The sequence below is a fragment of the Anabrus simplex genome, chromosome 2 (genome assembly GCF_040414725.1).
Source record: "Anabrus simplex isolate iqAnaSimp1 chromosome 2, ASM4041472v1, whole genome shotgun sequence".
NCBI lineage: Eukaryota > Metazoa > Arthropoda > Insecta > Orthoptera > Tettigoniidae > Anabrus > Anabrus simplex.
The window spans coordinates 47,453,561-47,469,162 of NC_090266.1; the positions used below are offsets into that span (position 1 = coordinate 47,453,561).

The following is a 15,602-nucleotide window of genomic DNA, read 5'->3' on the forward strand; positions in this document are numbered from 1 at the left end:
AACGTCGTCGGCTTCCTCGGCCACCAACACACGCAGGTAATTTCTCTTCCTTCGTGGTCTTTTATCAGTTACTTGATGTCGGCTCAGTCTTAACGCCAACTCTGCGTGGAGGGATGTTTTCACTGTCGCGTGTTTCTGTGACGGCTGGTGGAATACACGTAGTTAATAACAACTGTTAATGTGATTGGCCTCTTTCTTTAAACCTGGGCTGTAGCTCTCGTGTAGTCCACGAAGTGCTATTTCAAACGTTCGGACAGTTGGATACTGAAGGTTAAGAAAACGTTCTCGGTAAAGTAATTTTTCACATTTTCACAGTTTGCTTCACATCACACACGCTATGGTTTGTGAAGTGTGCCATTTAAACAGTTCCCAGACTTCCTATCTAAACGGAAGTAGTAAGTCTGCACCTATGGTCAGACCTAGACCAATACACAGATATGTTTACATCCTTTCCGGATGTTATCTCGAAAGATAACATGAAAAAAGATCCAGTAATATTGACTAATATTGACCGTCTAACTAGGAAGGACTATTAGACACTTTTTAAAACATCGAGCGATAATCAGTGAATAGCCTGAATGTTGTATTACCGTAGTAAAGTTAGATGGAAATTATTTTAATATACCGTTTGAACCAGACTGTATCATTGCCATGCCTCCGTATGGCAAAAGAGCCCTACGAGCGGTTTGGATCACGTGGCTGTGAGGATACGTTCGAGGGATTGTGGGTTCGAACTCCACTTTCAGTCCAGTCGTACAGAGATGCCTTCGTCCAAGAGTATGTCAGTATTTTCAAGGGAGCCGGATAAAGAGTTCCTATTTATTGATGACAACCACTCGTCTACACCGGAATATATTGGTGCACAACTACATGGAAATTGAGGTTATCACCCGGATGGATTGACCAGCCTGTTCTGCGGAACTAAATGTTGTAGAGCAAGCTTGAGACACAGTCGAGCATTGTACCATTGGGCGTCAGGAACCCGTAAAAATACCCACAAACTGCCCGATTACTGTGATAAGAGAAATTCGAGCTTAAGCTAAGTAATAGTGGCAATTTGTGAAATTCTGCTAACTTACATGCATATATAGGATTCATATTGATAAAATGGTTAATGCTTTTCTGGTCGGAAGGGCCAGTGATTTACCAACATTTGGGATGTCACTGATACTTTCCATTAACGTAAGAAGTTATTTAGATCCATTCTTTTGTCTTTGTAACCTAAACTTTCAAGCATCATATTACTAACCTTCGATCTTCAGTAGTTGTGCAATTATTACCACGAGAAGAAATGAGGCAGCTCACTTTCTCTCCCTCGCACCCCGCAGTGTTATTTCCTGTTCTATTTCTTTCTCTAGAGTCCACACTGTTACAATGGCTCAAGCTTCCTAATAGAAAGGTCCATGGCCTGGTTCTCGATAAGACCAAGAGTCACTGTTCGGATGTACCAATTTATTTTCTGGTAAATGTGATTCCCTCAGTGATTTCCTTCACCCAAGGGGAGCTTCTTTGAGACAAAGGCGTTTTGAAGAGTTGTGAAACCATTCATAGCCATATCCTTAATTCGTGTTCAAGGAAATTAGCTTTTACCACCATGCTGAACGGAGGCTGTCAGGATGAAAGTTTACCCTAGTTTATTTTCTCCGTTTGCTCTATTATTTTCTATGTCATTTCACACCCCCCTCCCTAGTTATCACCATTAAATAGAAGGCGAAAGTATATACACATTGTCAAAATTAAATTTCCAAGGTAGGTATTTTTTCACACTAAATGAATTTGACTCTATATGTTAAAGTCTCCAGTATTTTAGTAGAATAAAAGGATATTAAAGTATAAGGGGTTCAAGAAGGTGGAGTGGTGAAATTAATTTTCTACAAAACACATTATTTATTTTAAACTATTTTCCGGTCATCTATTGACTAGTGGATCTTTGGCATTTGTACATGTAAGAAGTAGTAGTAATCTATCGGTTGTCATGAGTTAGCAGTCCAAAGCGGAGATGTGCGTTGAGGTGCTCATCAGATGGTACAGTTTGTTGTGGATGTTAGATGAAGTGGTCTTCAGATGGTGACACTTATTGTTCATGTAAGATAAAGTAGTAATCTATCAGTTGTCATGCATTAGTAATCCTTTGCGAAGATGTTGGGGTGGTCATCAGGTAGGTAGAACTTGCCGTAGATAACGTCAAGTGGTGGTCGCTACTGGGGATGTAACACGCACTGAATATGTAGGAATAGGTGATCATCAACTGGTTGTACACTTCCAAACAAGTATTAATCACCAGTCAGCAATATCCACATCGGATATGTGTGGTGAAGTGGTCTTTAGCTGGTAGAACGTACCGGAGATGTAAGATGATGCTACCATCGGCTGGTAATTCATATCGGATCTGTGTGATGAAGTGGCCATTAGCTAGTAGAACACATCATATATAATATGATCATCAGTTGGTGATTCATATCGGATCTGTGTGGTGAAGTGGCCATTAGCTAGTAGAACACATCATATATAATATGATCATCAGTTGTTGATTCATATCGGATCTGTGTGGTGAAGTGGCCATTAGCTAGTAGAACACATCATATATAACATGATTATCAGCTGGTGACACTTATCGGAGAACCCTGTGGGGAAAACACGTTTTCTTCATCGTGAATGTTCGATGTCGACGTGTCTTCTGATTGTGTTGGAGCAGTCTCACTGCTGTCGGTGGATGTGGCCTGCTGAAACAAAAGGATACTTACTTACGTTGTAATATGCTCTGTTTCCTGGATTGGTCCGTAACCAAAGGAAACAGCTCTGTGTTATCACGTAACTTCCACCATGTCACTAACCAAATGTTCATTGTTAACCTTATCAGCTAATTTTGCATGAACTCCTTTAGAAATATCTGCTGCTCTAGTCTAATGAGGTATACTAATCAGCTATGAAATATAATCCTTCCGCTCTTATGTATTCTGTATGATTAATGCAAAACCATAAAGATGCTCACCTGGCTTGCTCGTCTCCATTTGGCTCGCCGATTCTGAAACCAGGTTTTCACCTGTGAAACAAATTAAACGAAATAATTAGCATCATAATTTTCTAAATACTTTTTGAGGAACATCCTATTGAAATATAAGTTCTTCTAACGAGCGAGTTGGTTGCGTGGTTTGGACATGTATATGTGAACATGGATTCTGGAGACGTTGGCTTCGAATCCCGTTGGCAGCCTCGAAGATGACTTTTTCATGGTTTTCCATTTAGGGTTGTACATGAATCAATGCCGTGGCCGGTAACTTCCAAATCCAAGCCCCTTACCGCCATTCCATCACCGAAAACATTCGATGTTAAACTACTAGCAAAAGAAAGCCGTTTCTTCGGTCTTCGAAATATTATTGTCACGTTATAAAGAAATAGATTTTAATCCTGCCGTGCTGAGTGGCTCAGATGATAGAGCACTGGTCTGATGGTGGTGTTATTTAAAGGTGCTCAGATATGCCAGCCTCGTGTCAGTAAATTTACAGACACGTAAAATAACCAATGTGGGACAAAATTCCGGCACGTCGTTGTGTACAGAAACCGTCAATATAGTTAGAGGAAGGTATTTCAATCCAGTGACCGATGTAGATAAAAGATGTAGAACAAGATAAATGTTGTAGAAGTTTCTAAATTCTAAAAGACCTCTCAGTGTTAATTATTGTGTTGATGGGGTGATAGCACCCCATGGGGAACAATGTAAGTACATAGGTGTTAATATGGAATGATCTTCATTGGGATAATCACATTAGCGAAGTAGTTAAGAAAGGTTACAGGTCTATTCACACGGTTATGGGAGTATTTAGGGGTTGTGGTAAGGATGTAAAGGAATGGAAGTACAAGTCTTTGGTAAGACCGCAGTTAGAGTATGTCTCCGGTGTATGGGACCATCACCAAGACTACTTGATATGAGAACTGAAAAAAAATCAAAAGAAAGTAGCACGATTTGTTCTGAGTGATTTTCCACAAACGAGTAGTGTTACTAAAATGTTGCAAACTTTGAGTTGGGAAGACATGGGAGTAAGGAGACGAGCTGTTCGACTATGAGGCATGTTTCGAGCTGTCCGCGGAGAGTTCGCAAGAAATGACATAAGTAAAAGAATAAGCTTGAGTGGAGCCTTTAAAAGTACCAAAAAGGCCATAGTATGAAGAAAATTTTGAATTCAGAGGACAGATTGGGGCAAATATTCATTTATAGGACGAGGAGTAAGGGATTGGAATAAATTACGAAAGGAAATGTTCGATAAATTTCGAATTTCGTTGAACATATTTGAGAAAAATCTTGGTAAACAATTGTAAATATATGCAAATATGAGGTAAATAGTTGATAAATATCTGCCACCTGGGCATCCGCAGATCATTGATGATTGATACTACTACTAATGAACTCCAGATAATATATTTGCCACTGAAACAATAATGCATAGATGATGATGATGATGATGATGATGAGGATTGTTGTTAAAGGGGCCTAACACTTATGTTATCGGCCCCAATGGACAGATGCTTAGAGAGAAAGGGTGGTAAGTTACATATTACAGATATCGCGGAAATTATTTGATTCAGTCAGCAGATGAGCGACCGAAGCAAAAGTGTGTGAAATAGCAACGTCAAACAAACTTATAAATGCTACAGAAGAATTACATTCAGGGGTTATGTGTACAACTAAAATAAAAGGAGGCGTAATGATAGGTGAGATACATTCAAGTATAGGTCTAAAGCAGGCGGTGGAAACTATCACCTATATGGTGCACACTCTTTATTAACGTTATACTGAAAAAATAAAAGGAAGAATATGCATCCACATGTTCAATCACGAAATCAATCAGTCACTACTGATCTGCATTTAGGGCAGTCGCCCAGGTGGCCGATTCCCTATCTGTTGTTTTCCTAGCCTTTTCTTAAATGATGGCAGAGAAATTGGAAACTTATTGAACATTTCCCTTGGTAAGTTATTCCAATCCCTAACTCCCCTTCCTATAAACGAATATTTGCCCCAATTTGTCCTCTTGAATTCCAACTAGCCGCCTCTGTGGTGTAGTGGTTAGCGTGATTAGCTGCCACCCCCGGAGGTCCGGGTTCGATTCCCGGCTCTGCCACGAAAATTTGAAAAGCGGTACGAGGGCTGGAACGGGGTCCACTCAGCCTCGGGAGGTCAACTGAGTAGAGGTGGGTTCGATTCCCACCTCAGCTATCCTGGAAGTGGTTTTCCGTGGTTTCCCACTTCTCCTCCAGGCGAATGCCGGGATGGTACCTAACTTAAGGCCACGGCCGCTTCCTTCCCTCTTCCTTGCCTATCCCTTCCAATCTTCCCATCCCTCCACAAGGCCCCTGTTCAGCATAGCAGGTGAGGCCGCCTGGGCGAGGTACTGGTCATACTCCCTAGTTGTATCCCCCGACCAAGAGTCTGAAGCTCCAGGACACTGCCCTTGAGGTGGTAGAGGTGGGATCCCTCGCTAAGTCCGAGGGAAAAACCGACCCTGGAGGGTAAACAGATGATGATGATGATGATGATGATGATGATGAATTCCAACTTTATCTTCATATTGTGACCTTTCCCACTTTTAAAGACACCAATAAAACTTATTCGTCTACTAACATCATTCCACACTATCTCTTCGCTGACAGCTCGGAACATACCGCTTAGTCGAGCAGCTGGTCTCGTTTCTCCCAGCTCTTCCCAGCCCAAACTTTGCAACATTTTTGTAACGCTAATTTTTTTTCGGAAATCACCCAGAACAAATCGAGCTGCTTTTCTTTGGATTGTTTCCAGTTCTTGAATCAAGTAATCCTGGCGAGGGTCCTATAAACTGGAACCATACTCTAGTTGGGGTCTTACCAGAGACTTATATGCCCTCTCCTTCACATCCTTACTACAACCCCTAAATACCCTCACGACCATGTGCAGAGATCTGTACCCTTTATTAACAATCATATTTATGTGATTACCCCAATGAAGATCTTTTCTTATATTAACACCTACAGGTACTTACAATGATCCCCGAAAGGAACGTTCACCCCATCAACATAGTAATTAAAATTGAGAGGACTTTTCCTATTTGTGAAACTCACAACCTGACTTTTAACCCCGTTTATCAACATACCATTGCCCACCGTCTATCTCACAACACTATCGAGGTCACCCTGCAGCCGCTCACAATCTTGTAACTTATTTATTACTCTGTACAAAATAACATCATCTGCAAACAGCCTTATCTCTTATTCCACTTCTTTACACATATCATTGATATACAGGGTGAAGCGTAATTCGCGCACTCGGGCGTCGCAGCGCGACTCCTCACATGACAGCAATAAAAAAATGTCTCTTACAAAATTTCGTCTTGCGAGTATATCCGGCAGAAAAACGACGTTGAAAAGTAACAATCTGGCAACACTGTAACCACATGTAGGGTAACTACCTCTGTCAGCAGACGTTAGTCGTACTGTACAGTTGGTGCAGTGGATAGAGTTTTGGGTTAGCATGCAGGAGGTCGAGTGTTCGATCTTGGTTTGAGGCGTATGTTTTTAATTTCGTAAATGTAGTCCAGGTCCGCCTCTGTGGTGTAGTGGTTAGCGTGATTAGCTGCCACCCCCGGAGGCCCGGGTTCGATTCCCGGCTCTGCCACGAAATTTGAAAAGTGGTACGAAGGCTGGAACGGGGTCCACTCAGCCTCGGGAGGTCAACTGAGTAGAGGTGGGTTCGATTCCCACCTCAGCCATCCTGGAAGTGGTTTTCCGTGGTTTCCCACTTCTCCTCCAGGCGAATGCCGGGATGGTCCCTAACTTAAGGCCACGGCCGCTTCCTTCCCTCTTCCTTGCCTATCCCTTCCAATCTTCCCATCCCTCCACAAGGCCCCTGTTCAGCTTAGCAGGTGAGGCCGCCTGGGCGAGGTACTGGTCATACTCCCCAGTTGTATCCCCCGACCAAGAGTCTGAAGCTCCAGGACACTGCCCTTGAGGCGGTAGAGGTGGGATCCCTCGCTAAGTCCGAGGGAAAAACCGAACCTGGAGGGTAAACAGATGATGATGATGATGATGAAATGTAGTCCAGGTGGTATGGTACCTGGCATCTTAATCGTCAACAGCGATTGCAGTGGGTCCTCTAGAAACCATTTGCACTTACATACTACGATCCTAGAAATGGATGAACAATCGTTTTCATTGGTCAGCTTTGAAAGGCGCCCTTTCCACGTCGTGGACGTGAATTTATTCGCACCACTTCATTTACTAGATGTGAAACATATTTTCTTTGTACCCTCCTCCAATGATCCCATAGATTAGTACCAACTATTATTCTTGCCTCGTTCAGGTCCGTTACATTTCGTTAGGGCCTTACGTTACCAGTAGGCCTAGCAACGTGCTGTGCGAATAATGTCCAAACTCGGTTACACTTTGTATGTGTTATCACCATGGTCCCAATAATTCTGCCTTTCAACATTGCGTCTGGTAACCGCATGCTGTTTAGTACGTATATCAATGCATTATTATTATTATTATTATTATTATTATTATTATTATTATTATTATTATTATTATTATTATTATTATGATTATTATTATGTTATTGTAAATGTAGGATACATATGACTTCGCATGCTGTTTAGTACGTATCTCAATGCATTATTATTATTATTATTATCATCATCATCATCATCTGTTTACCCTCCAGGTTCGGTTTTTCCCTCGGACTTAGCGAGGGATCCTACCTCTACCGCCTCAAGGGCAGTGTCCTGGAGCTTCAGACTCTTGGTCGTAGATACAACTGGGGAGTATGACCAGTACCTCGCCCAGGCGGCCTCACCTGCTATGCTGAACAGGGACCTTATGGAGGGATGGGGAGATTGGAAGGGATAGGGAAGGAAGAGGGAAGGAAGCGGCCGTGGCCTTAAGTTAGGTACCATCCCGGCATTCGCCTGGAGGAGAAGTGGGAAACCACGGAAATGTGGGAATCGAACCCACCTCTACTCAGTTGACCTCCCGAGGCTGAGTGGACCCCGTTCCAGCCCTCGTACCACTTTTCAAATTTCGTGGCAGAGCCGGGAATCGAACCCAGGCCTCCGGGGGTGGCAGCTAATCACGCTAACCACTACACCACAGAGGCGGACATTATTATTATTATTATTATTATTATTATTATTATTATTATTATTATTGTTATTATTATTATTACTATTATTATGTTGTTGTAAATGTAGGATACATATGACCTCAGAAACGGTGTCTTACTGTATTACAGTAGGTAATGTCAGATGGAAATTAGCAAATAAAAAATGCGCCTCAACCCAGGATCGAACCATCGACCTCCTGCATGCCAACCAAAAACTCTACCCACTGCACTAACTGTACAGCACGACTAACATGTTACTCTGCATGTGGTTACAGTGTTGCCAGATTGCCACACTTCAACGTCCTTTTTCTGCCGGATATACTCGCAGGACGAAGTTTTGTGAGAGATATTTTTTTATTGCTGGCATGTGAGGAGTCGCGCTGCGACGCCCGAGTGCGCGAATTACGCTTCATCCTGTATACAAGAAAATATAAAGGTCCAGTAATACTGCCTTGACGAATTCCCCTCTTAATTATTACAGGGTCAGATAATGCTTCGCCTACTCTAATTCTCTCAGTTCTATTTTCTAGAAATATAGCCACCCATTCAGTCACTTCTTTTTCTAGTCCAATAGCACTCATTTTTGCCAGTAGTCTTCCACCATCCACCCTATCAAATGCCTTAGATAGGTCAATCACAATACAGTCCATTTGGCCTCCTGAATCCAGGATATCTGCTATATCTTGCTGAAATCCTACAAGCTGAGCTTCAGTGGAATAACCTTTCCTAAACCCAAACTGCCTTCTGTCAAGCCAGTTATTAATTTCGCAAACATGTCTAATATAATCAGAAAGAATGCTTTCCCAAAGCTTACATGCAATGCATGTCAAACTGACTGGCCTGTAATTTTCAGCTTTCTGTCTATCACCCATTCCTTTATACACAGGGGCTACTATAGCAACACTCCATTCATTTGGTATAGCTCCTTCAACCAAACAATAATAAAATAAGTATTTCAGATATGGTACTATATCCCAACCCATTACCTCAATCAATCAATCAATCAATCAATCAATCAATCAATCAATCAATCAATCAATCAATCAATCAATCAATCAATCAATACTGATCTGCATTTAGGGTAGTCGCCCAGGTGGCAGATTCCCTATCTGTTGTTTTCCTAGTCTTTTCCTAAATGATTTCAAAGAAATTGGAAATTTATTGAACATCTCCCTTGGTAAGTTACTCCAATCCCTAACTCCCCCGCCTATAAGTGAATATTTGCCCCAGTTTAGTATATCCCCAGAAATCTTATCAATTCCAGCTGCTTTTCTACTTTTCTGAATCCAGGATATCTGCTATATCTTGCTGAAATCCTACAAGTTGTTCTTCAGTGGAATAACCTTTCCTAAACCCAAACTTCCTTTTATCAAACCAGTTATTAATTTCGCAAACATGTCTAATATAATCAGAAAGAATGCCTTCCCAAAGCTTACATGCAACACGTGTCAAACTGACTGGCCTGTAATTTTCAGCTTTATGTCTATCACCCTTTCCTTTATACACAAGGGCAACTTTAGCAACTCTCCATTCATTTGGTATGTTTTAACGATAGGTAAATTCCTGGCCTTGTCTTCGTAGACAGCAAGGAATCCAAAACAGATTCACAAAAATTCCGGAATAATGTTCAAATCGGATTATAAAAATTATCGTTAAGAAGGGAGAAGAAATTCTGTGTAAAAATGTAAATAAACTAAAGAGGGAAGCAAGGTGTTGGATAGAAGATGCAGTAGCCTAGTCAATAAAATATAATATTTAGGAATTTTTTTTAGCATCTAACGATCAGTGAGCTGAATGAATAAGGCGAGCAGATATGAAAAGGCTGGCCACCCTATCTAACACGAGATGTTTGCAGAGGAAGATGCCAAGTGTTTACTGTAAGGTACAGAAAAAAGAAAACATTCTAAATTCTCTAGTAAAATCAAGAAAGTTAACAGTCACTGTATTGTTAATGATTATTGCCGCTCTTCGGTATTCAAATATTGCATTGTTCGCATACGGTCGAGAATTTAAGAGTATGAGGTAGTCTAGAATAATAATAATAATAATAATAATAATAATAATAATAATAATAATAATAATAATAATAATAATAATAATAATAAGCTGATTCCTGTATTCAGATATTTGTAGTTCTGAGTAGTTCAAGTCTCCGGCCTACTTTATGCTTTGAACCCTCAAACATTCAGCATTTAAAGGCAGTTTTAATTTCTGTTAGCTGTAGGAATACATGTAAACACTTTCTAATAGTTTTAAATACATTTCTGTTGTTTCAGTTAACCTATTGTAATTAGGATACATCTAAACGCAGTTTAGAATTATTGTAGTATAATCATTTTATAAAAAAATATCGTTATTTCTTTAGTATTCCGTAATTTTTGTGTAGTAGGGGAAATTTATCTAGGAATTTTATTGTGTCGAGAAAAACGAATAATAATAATAATAATAATAATAATAATAATAATAATAATAATAATAATAATAATAATAATAATAATAATAATAAGAATAAGAATAATAATAATAACAACATACATACATACATACATACATACATACATACATACATACATACATACATACATACATACATTATCATTATAGACTGTTATGCCTTTCAGCGTTCAGTCTGCAAGCCTCTGTTAATTTATTATACGTCGCCACAATCCTCGATTTGCAACTAGTGTTGTGGCCTCATTTAGTTCTACACCTCTTATCTTTAAATCGTTAGAAACCGAATCTAACCATCGTCGTTTTGGTCTCCCTCTACTTCTCTTACCCTCCATAGCAGAATCTATTATTCTCATTGGTAACCTATCATCCTCCATTCGCCTCACATGGCCCCAACACCGAATCCGGTTTATGCGTACAGCTTCATCCATCGAGTTCATTCCTAAATTAGCTTTATCTTCTCATTCCGAGTACCCTCCTGCCATTGTTCCCACCTGCTTGTACCAGCAATCATTCTTGCTACTTTCATGTCTGTTACTTCTAACTTATGAATAAGATATCCTGAGTCCACCCAGCTTTCGCTCCCGTAAAGCAAAGTTGGTCTGAAAACAGACCGATGTAAAAATAGTTTCGTTTGGGAGCTGACTTCCTTCTTACAGAATATTGTTGATCGCAACTGCGAGCTCACTGCATTAGCTTTACTACACCTTGATTCAATCTCACTTACTATATTACCATCGTGGGAGAACACACAACCTAAATACTTGAAATTATCGACCTGTCCTTGCTTTGTATCACCAATCTGACATTCAATTCTGTTGAATTTCTTACCTACTGACATCAATTTAGTCTTCGAGGGGCTAATATTCATACAATACTCATTGCACCTATTTTCAAGTTCCAAGATATTAGACTTCAGGCTTTCGGCACAGTCTGCCATTAAGACCAAGTCGTCAGCATAGGCCAAACTGCTTACTACATTTCCACCTAACTGAATCCCTCCCTGCCATTTTATATCTTTCAGCAGATTATCCATGCATACTACGAACAACAAACGTGAAAGATTACAGCGTTATCTAACCCCTGTTAGTACCCTGAACCAAGAACTCATTCTACCATCAATTCTCACTGAAGCCCAATTTTCAACATATATGCCTTTGATTGATTTTAATAATCTACCTTTAATTCCATAGTCCCCAGTATAGTGAACATCTTTTCCCTCGGTACCCTGTCATATGATTTCTCTGGGAAACATAAACACAACTGCCTATTCCTCTCGTAGCATTTTTCAATTACCAGGCGCATATTGAAAATCTGATCCTGACAGCCTCTCTGTGGTCTGAAACCCCACTGGTTTTCTTCCAACTTCCTGTCAAGGACTGATCGCACCCTCCCTTCCAAGATGCCAGTGAATACTTTGCCTGGTATAATAATCAATGAGATACCTCGATAGTTGTTGCAATCCTTGCTGTACCCTTGCTTATATATAGGTGCAATTACTGCTTTTGTCCAATCTGAAGGTACCTTACCAACACTCCACGCTAATTTTACTACTTTATGAAGCCATTTCATCCCTGTCTTCCCACCATACTTCACCATTTCAGGTCTAATTTCATCTACGCCTGCTGCCTTATGACAATGGAGTTTATTTACTATCCTTTCCACTTCCTCAAGCATAATTTCACCAATATCATTTTCCTTCTCCCCATGAGCTTTGCTGTTTGCAACACCACCAGGATGATTTCCTTTTACATTGAGAAGATGTTCACAATATTCCCTCCACCTCTCCAGTGATTCCCTGGGATCTATTACGAGTTCACCTGAATTACTCAAAACACTGTTCATTTCCTTTTTCCCTCCCTTCCTAACACTCTTTATTACTGTCCAGAAAGGTTTCCCTGCTGCTTGACCTAGCCTAATAATAATAATAATAATAATAATAATAATAATAATAATTATTATTATTATTATTATTATTATTATTATTATTACTTACGTACAGAGCGAGTTGGCTCTGCGGTTAGGGGCGCGCGGCTGTGAGATTGCATCCGGGAAGTAGTGGGTTCGATTCCCACTGTCGGCAGCCCTGAAAATGGTTTTCCGTGGTTTCCCACTTTCACACCAGGCAAATGCTGGGGCTGTACCTTGATTAAAGCCACGGCCGTGTCCTTCCAACTCCTAGGTCTTTCCTATCCCATCGTCGCCATAAGACCTACCTGTGTCGGTGCGACCTAAAGCCAATGGCAAAAAAATCTTACGTATTTAGTGTAACTACATATCTATAGTTAGCCTTGTTATTCCTAGTATTGTATAATTAGGATACATCTAATTAGGATAACTGTAGTGTAATTATTTTACGAAATAGTGTTTCGTTTGCATTATCGCCGTGAAACTGTGTGTAGTATGCAGTGTTTCCTTCCTCTGACATTTTATTTCTGTTGATATTGCAATATCATTTCACATTTCTTTGAAAAATTAAAAGAATGGCTCAGGAGGTACGTTTAGAGACAGCGAGTGTGGGTGGGAATTATGGAAAATGAGCAGGTATGAGGGAGATAATTAGCCTTGTAACGGAGGACAGGCATGAAGGTAGGTCTCTCTCAATCAATGTACAGGATACGGTAAGTAGGTAAGAGGGAGGGGAGGAAGGGGTGACGTTGTCGAAGACAGTTCAACTAATGATCTAAGGGGAAGATACAGTAAACGAGGGCTAAGGGCTTTCCTCAGGGAGTGAGCCCAGGAGAGGTCTGTGAGGAATCGGTATGTGTCACTGTAGGTAGAAAAGCAGAGGGAAGATGGTGATCAGGGAAGTGTTACAGAGGAGGTGCGAGGCAAGAAGAAAGGGCACAGTAGGAAAGGGAAACGTTTTAGGAAGAGGGAGGTGGAACAGGGTAGTGAGAGGGAGAGAAGGGAGGAGGAAGTAGGTTTTGCTGGAGTCAGGGAAGTTGAGGGAGACCAGGAGAGGGGGGAAGTTAATTGCATGGTTGGAGATGAGGTTCTGTTAGGCATGTCGGGAAAGTGTGTGGAGGAAAGGGAACCGGGTAGAGTGTTTTTTTTGGTGGTCGTAGTGGTTTTCAGTGTAACTTTCAAATTGACCAATAAATTGAGAGGGTGTGGCTGGTTTATTCGTGAAAGGTCTCGAACTTTCCCCGAGGGTTTATCAACTGCGGATTTTCTCGTCTCTTGGCCACTTGATCGTCGTCTTATTGAGCGTGTGTGTCAAAGCAGGAGACGGGAGGCCTCTTTCATCAGGCAGCAGTTCTTCGACAAGGTAATGGCCACATCTTTCTTTCTTGCAAGCTCCGCAGTTTAACCTGAGGGAAAGGTCCGAAACATTATCTATGTAACCTAGTTTTCCTAAAAATGTAACTTTCTGCGGGATAATGTAAAACTTCATAAAATCTTAAACTGTACATCGGGGATAGAGAGTGATATACCCTCTTGAGCTCTCCTTCATCTTGGTTTCAGGTGCCACATTTGTTTCTGCAAAGTATTAAAGTTATTTCCATGCGTGAAACCTCAGCAGTTTGGGATTAGCCCCTGTTTCATCGGCCAAGTGCCCTATAGGTCTTTGAATATTTTTGGAGCTCAATCTTCGACTCCATTCATGTTGTACTCGGGCCGTTTATTTAACCTGTTCTTTTTCACTAAGGCCCTGTAGGTTGGGTACTAGATACCTCTGTGTAATAAGTGCCTTGTAAGGCCAGTAAATATTAGGTTTTCGTGTTATGTTGCCTTGAGTAGGCTTGGGAAACTGGGAGCACTGTAGCTCTTTTTCAAGTGTTGTAAAAGTGCCTCTGGGAGGCCTGATATTGTAGTTTAAGGAGCAAGTGTTTCATGTATCAGGGGATTTCTGGCCTTGTGTAAATTAATAAGCTTTGTAAATTTGAGCGGGTAGCTCAGAAAATTTAAAGCTAGGGGCTTAAACCCCAAGGTGTTAAGATTCTGAATCTTGGACTTTTTTTACCAGTCTTATTGAACGTTTGCTGCTTGTAAAAATTGTCAATTTTGGTGCCTGAAAATATAACCTTCACCTTAAATTTTAAAATCTATGCTTGACATTGTAGTTAGACCCATTCATCCCGGCACCTTCTTTCACCTCTGCGTTCCACGGGTAACCCCGTAACAATTATTATTATTTGATTCAGTTGTACAATCTGATTTCACTATGCGCTGTATTAATTAATTATCGCTTGCTTTATTGTATTTAATTTATTATGTATATATATGTGTGTGTATGTTAGCATCAAAATAATGTAGAGTGAGACTTACCGCCTAATATCAGATATGGATATATTATTTGTAATACTACTTCTAAAACATCACAACATATGGTGAAATACTGTTACAGTAACTGTCGAGTCATTGCTCTGTCATTGTATGCATTCAGACTGTGAGGTAATTCAGGGAGTTTCTACTTTTCCTGAGGCTATTTCATCACAGTCTGTAACACTTGAGAGCTGGGTGGGACTGACATCATGTACTCTTTAAGAGATAACGTGGGTGTGACAACTAGTGTCTATATATGGAGGTGCATCCTATTGCGGCAGGACAGTTGGTAGAAGAGTGAGGCCACAGCTGGTCAGAGTGAGTTGGTTGGAAAGATCTGCCATGAAGTATTGTAGTCAGATGGATGGAGCCTTGGTCGATTAATAGTCATTTGGAGAGTGAGGCCACAGTTGGTCAGTCAGTCAGTTGAAGATAGAACAGTGACATGGATAAATCGTCGTCAGTGACCAAATGGATTATATGTTGGGAGTGTGTTTCGTGTATCTGTTCGGTCGAGTTCTTGTGTCAGTTCGGTGACAGCCGAATATTGAGTCGTCGTAATGCAGACTAACAGTTATCAGAGAATTACTTGTAAATTTAATTGTGAAGCGTGAATTAATTTCAAGCCATGATATATCTCATTTGTGAAACTAAAAGGGTACATCACCAAATTAGGTTTGAGAGGCCTACAGCTGATCCCAATTCGAAGGAATACGTCATAATAACTCTCAAAGTGTTCAAGGTACAATAGGGAACA

General features: G+C 40.6%; 1 protein-coding gene across 2 annotated transcripts in view; it reads right to left on the reverse strand.

The window, feature by feature from the left end:
• Window positions 1-1,909: 1,909 nt before the first annotated feature.
• LOC136864934 (hematopoietically-expressed homeobox protein HHEX homolog) overlaps window positions 1,910-15,602 on the reverse strand; it is a 58,080-nt gene continuing 44,387 nt past the window's right edge. The window contains exons 3-4 of one of the 2 annotated variants that reach the window (XM_067142345.2): window positions 2,993-3,043; window positions 1,910-2,720 (exon numbers count right to left, since the gene is read on the reverse strand). In XM_067142345.2, coding sequence (XP_066998446.2) covers window positions 2,598-2,720; window positions 2,993-3,043 — 174 coding nt within the window. In that variant the 3' untranslated portion in view covers window positions 1,910-2,597. Of the gene's footprint in view, window positions 2,724-2,992; window positions 3,044-15,602 lie in introns of both variants that reach the window. The other variant, XM_067142344.2, reaches the window with a different exon arrangement.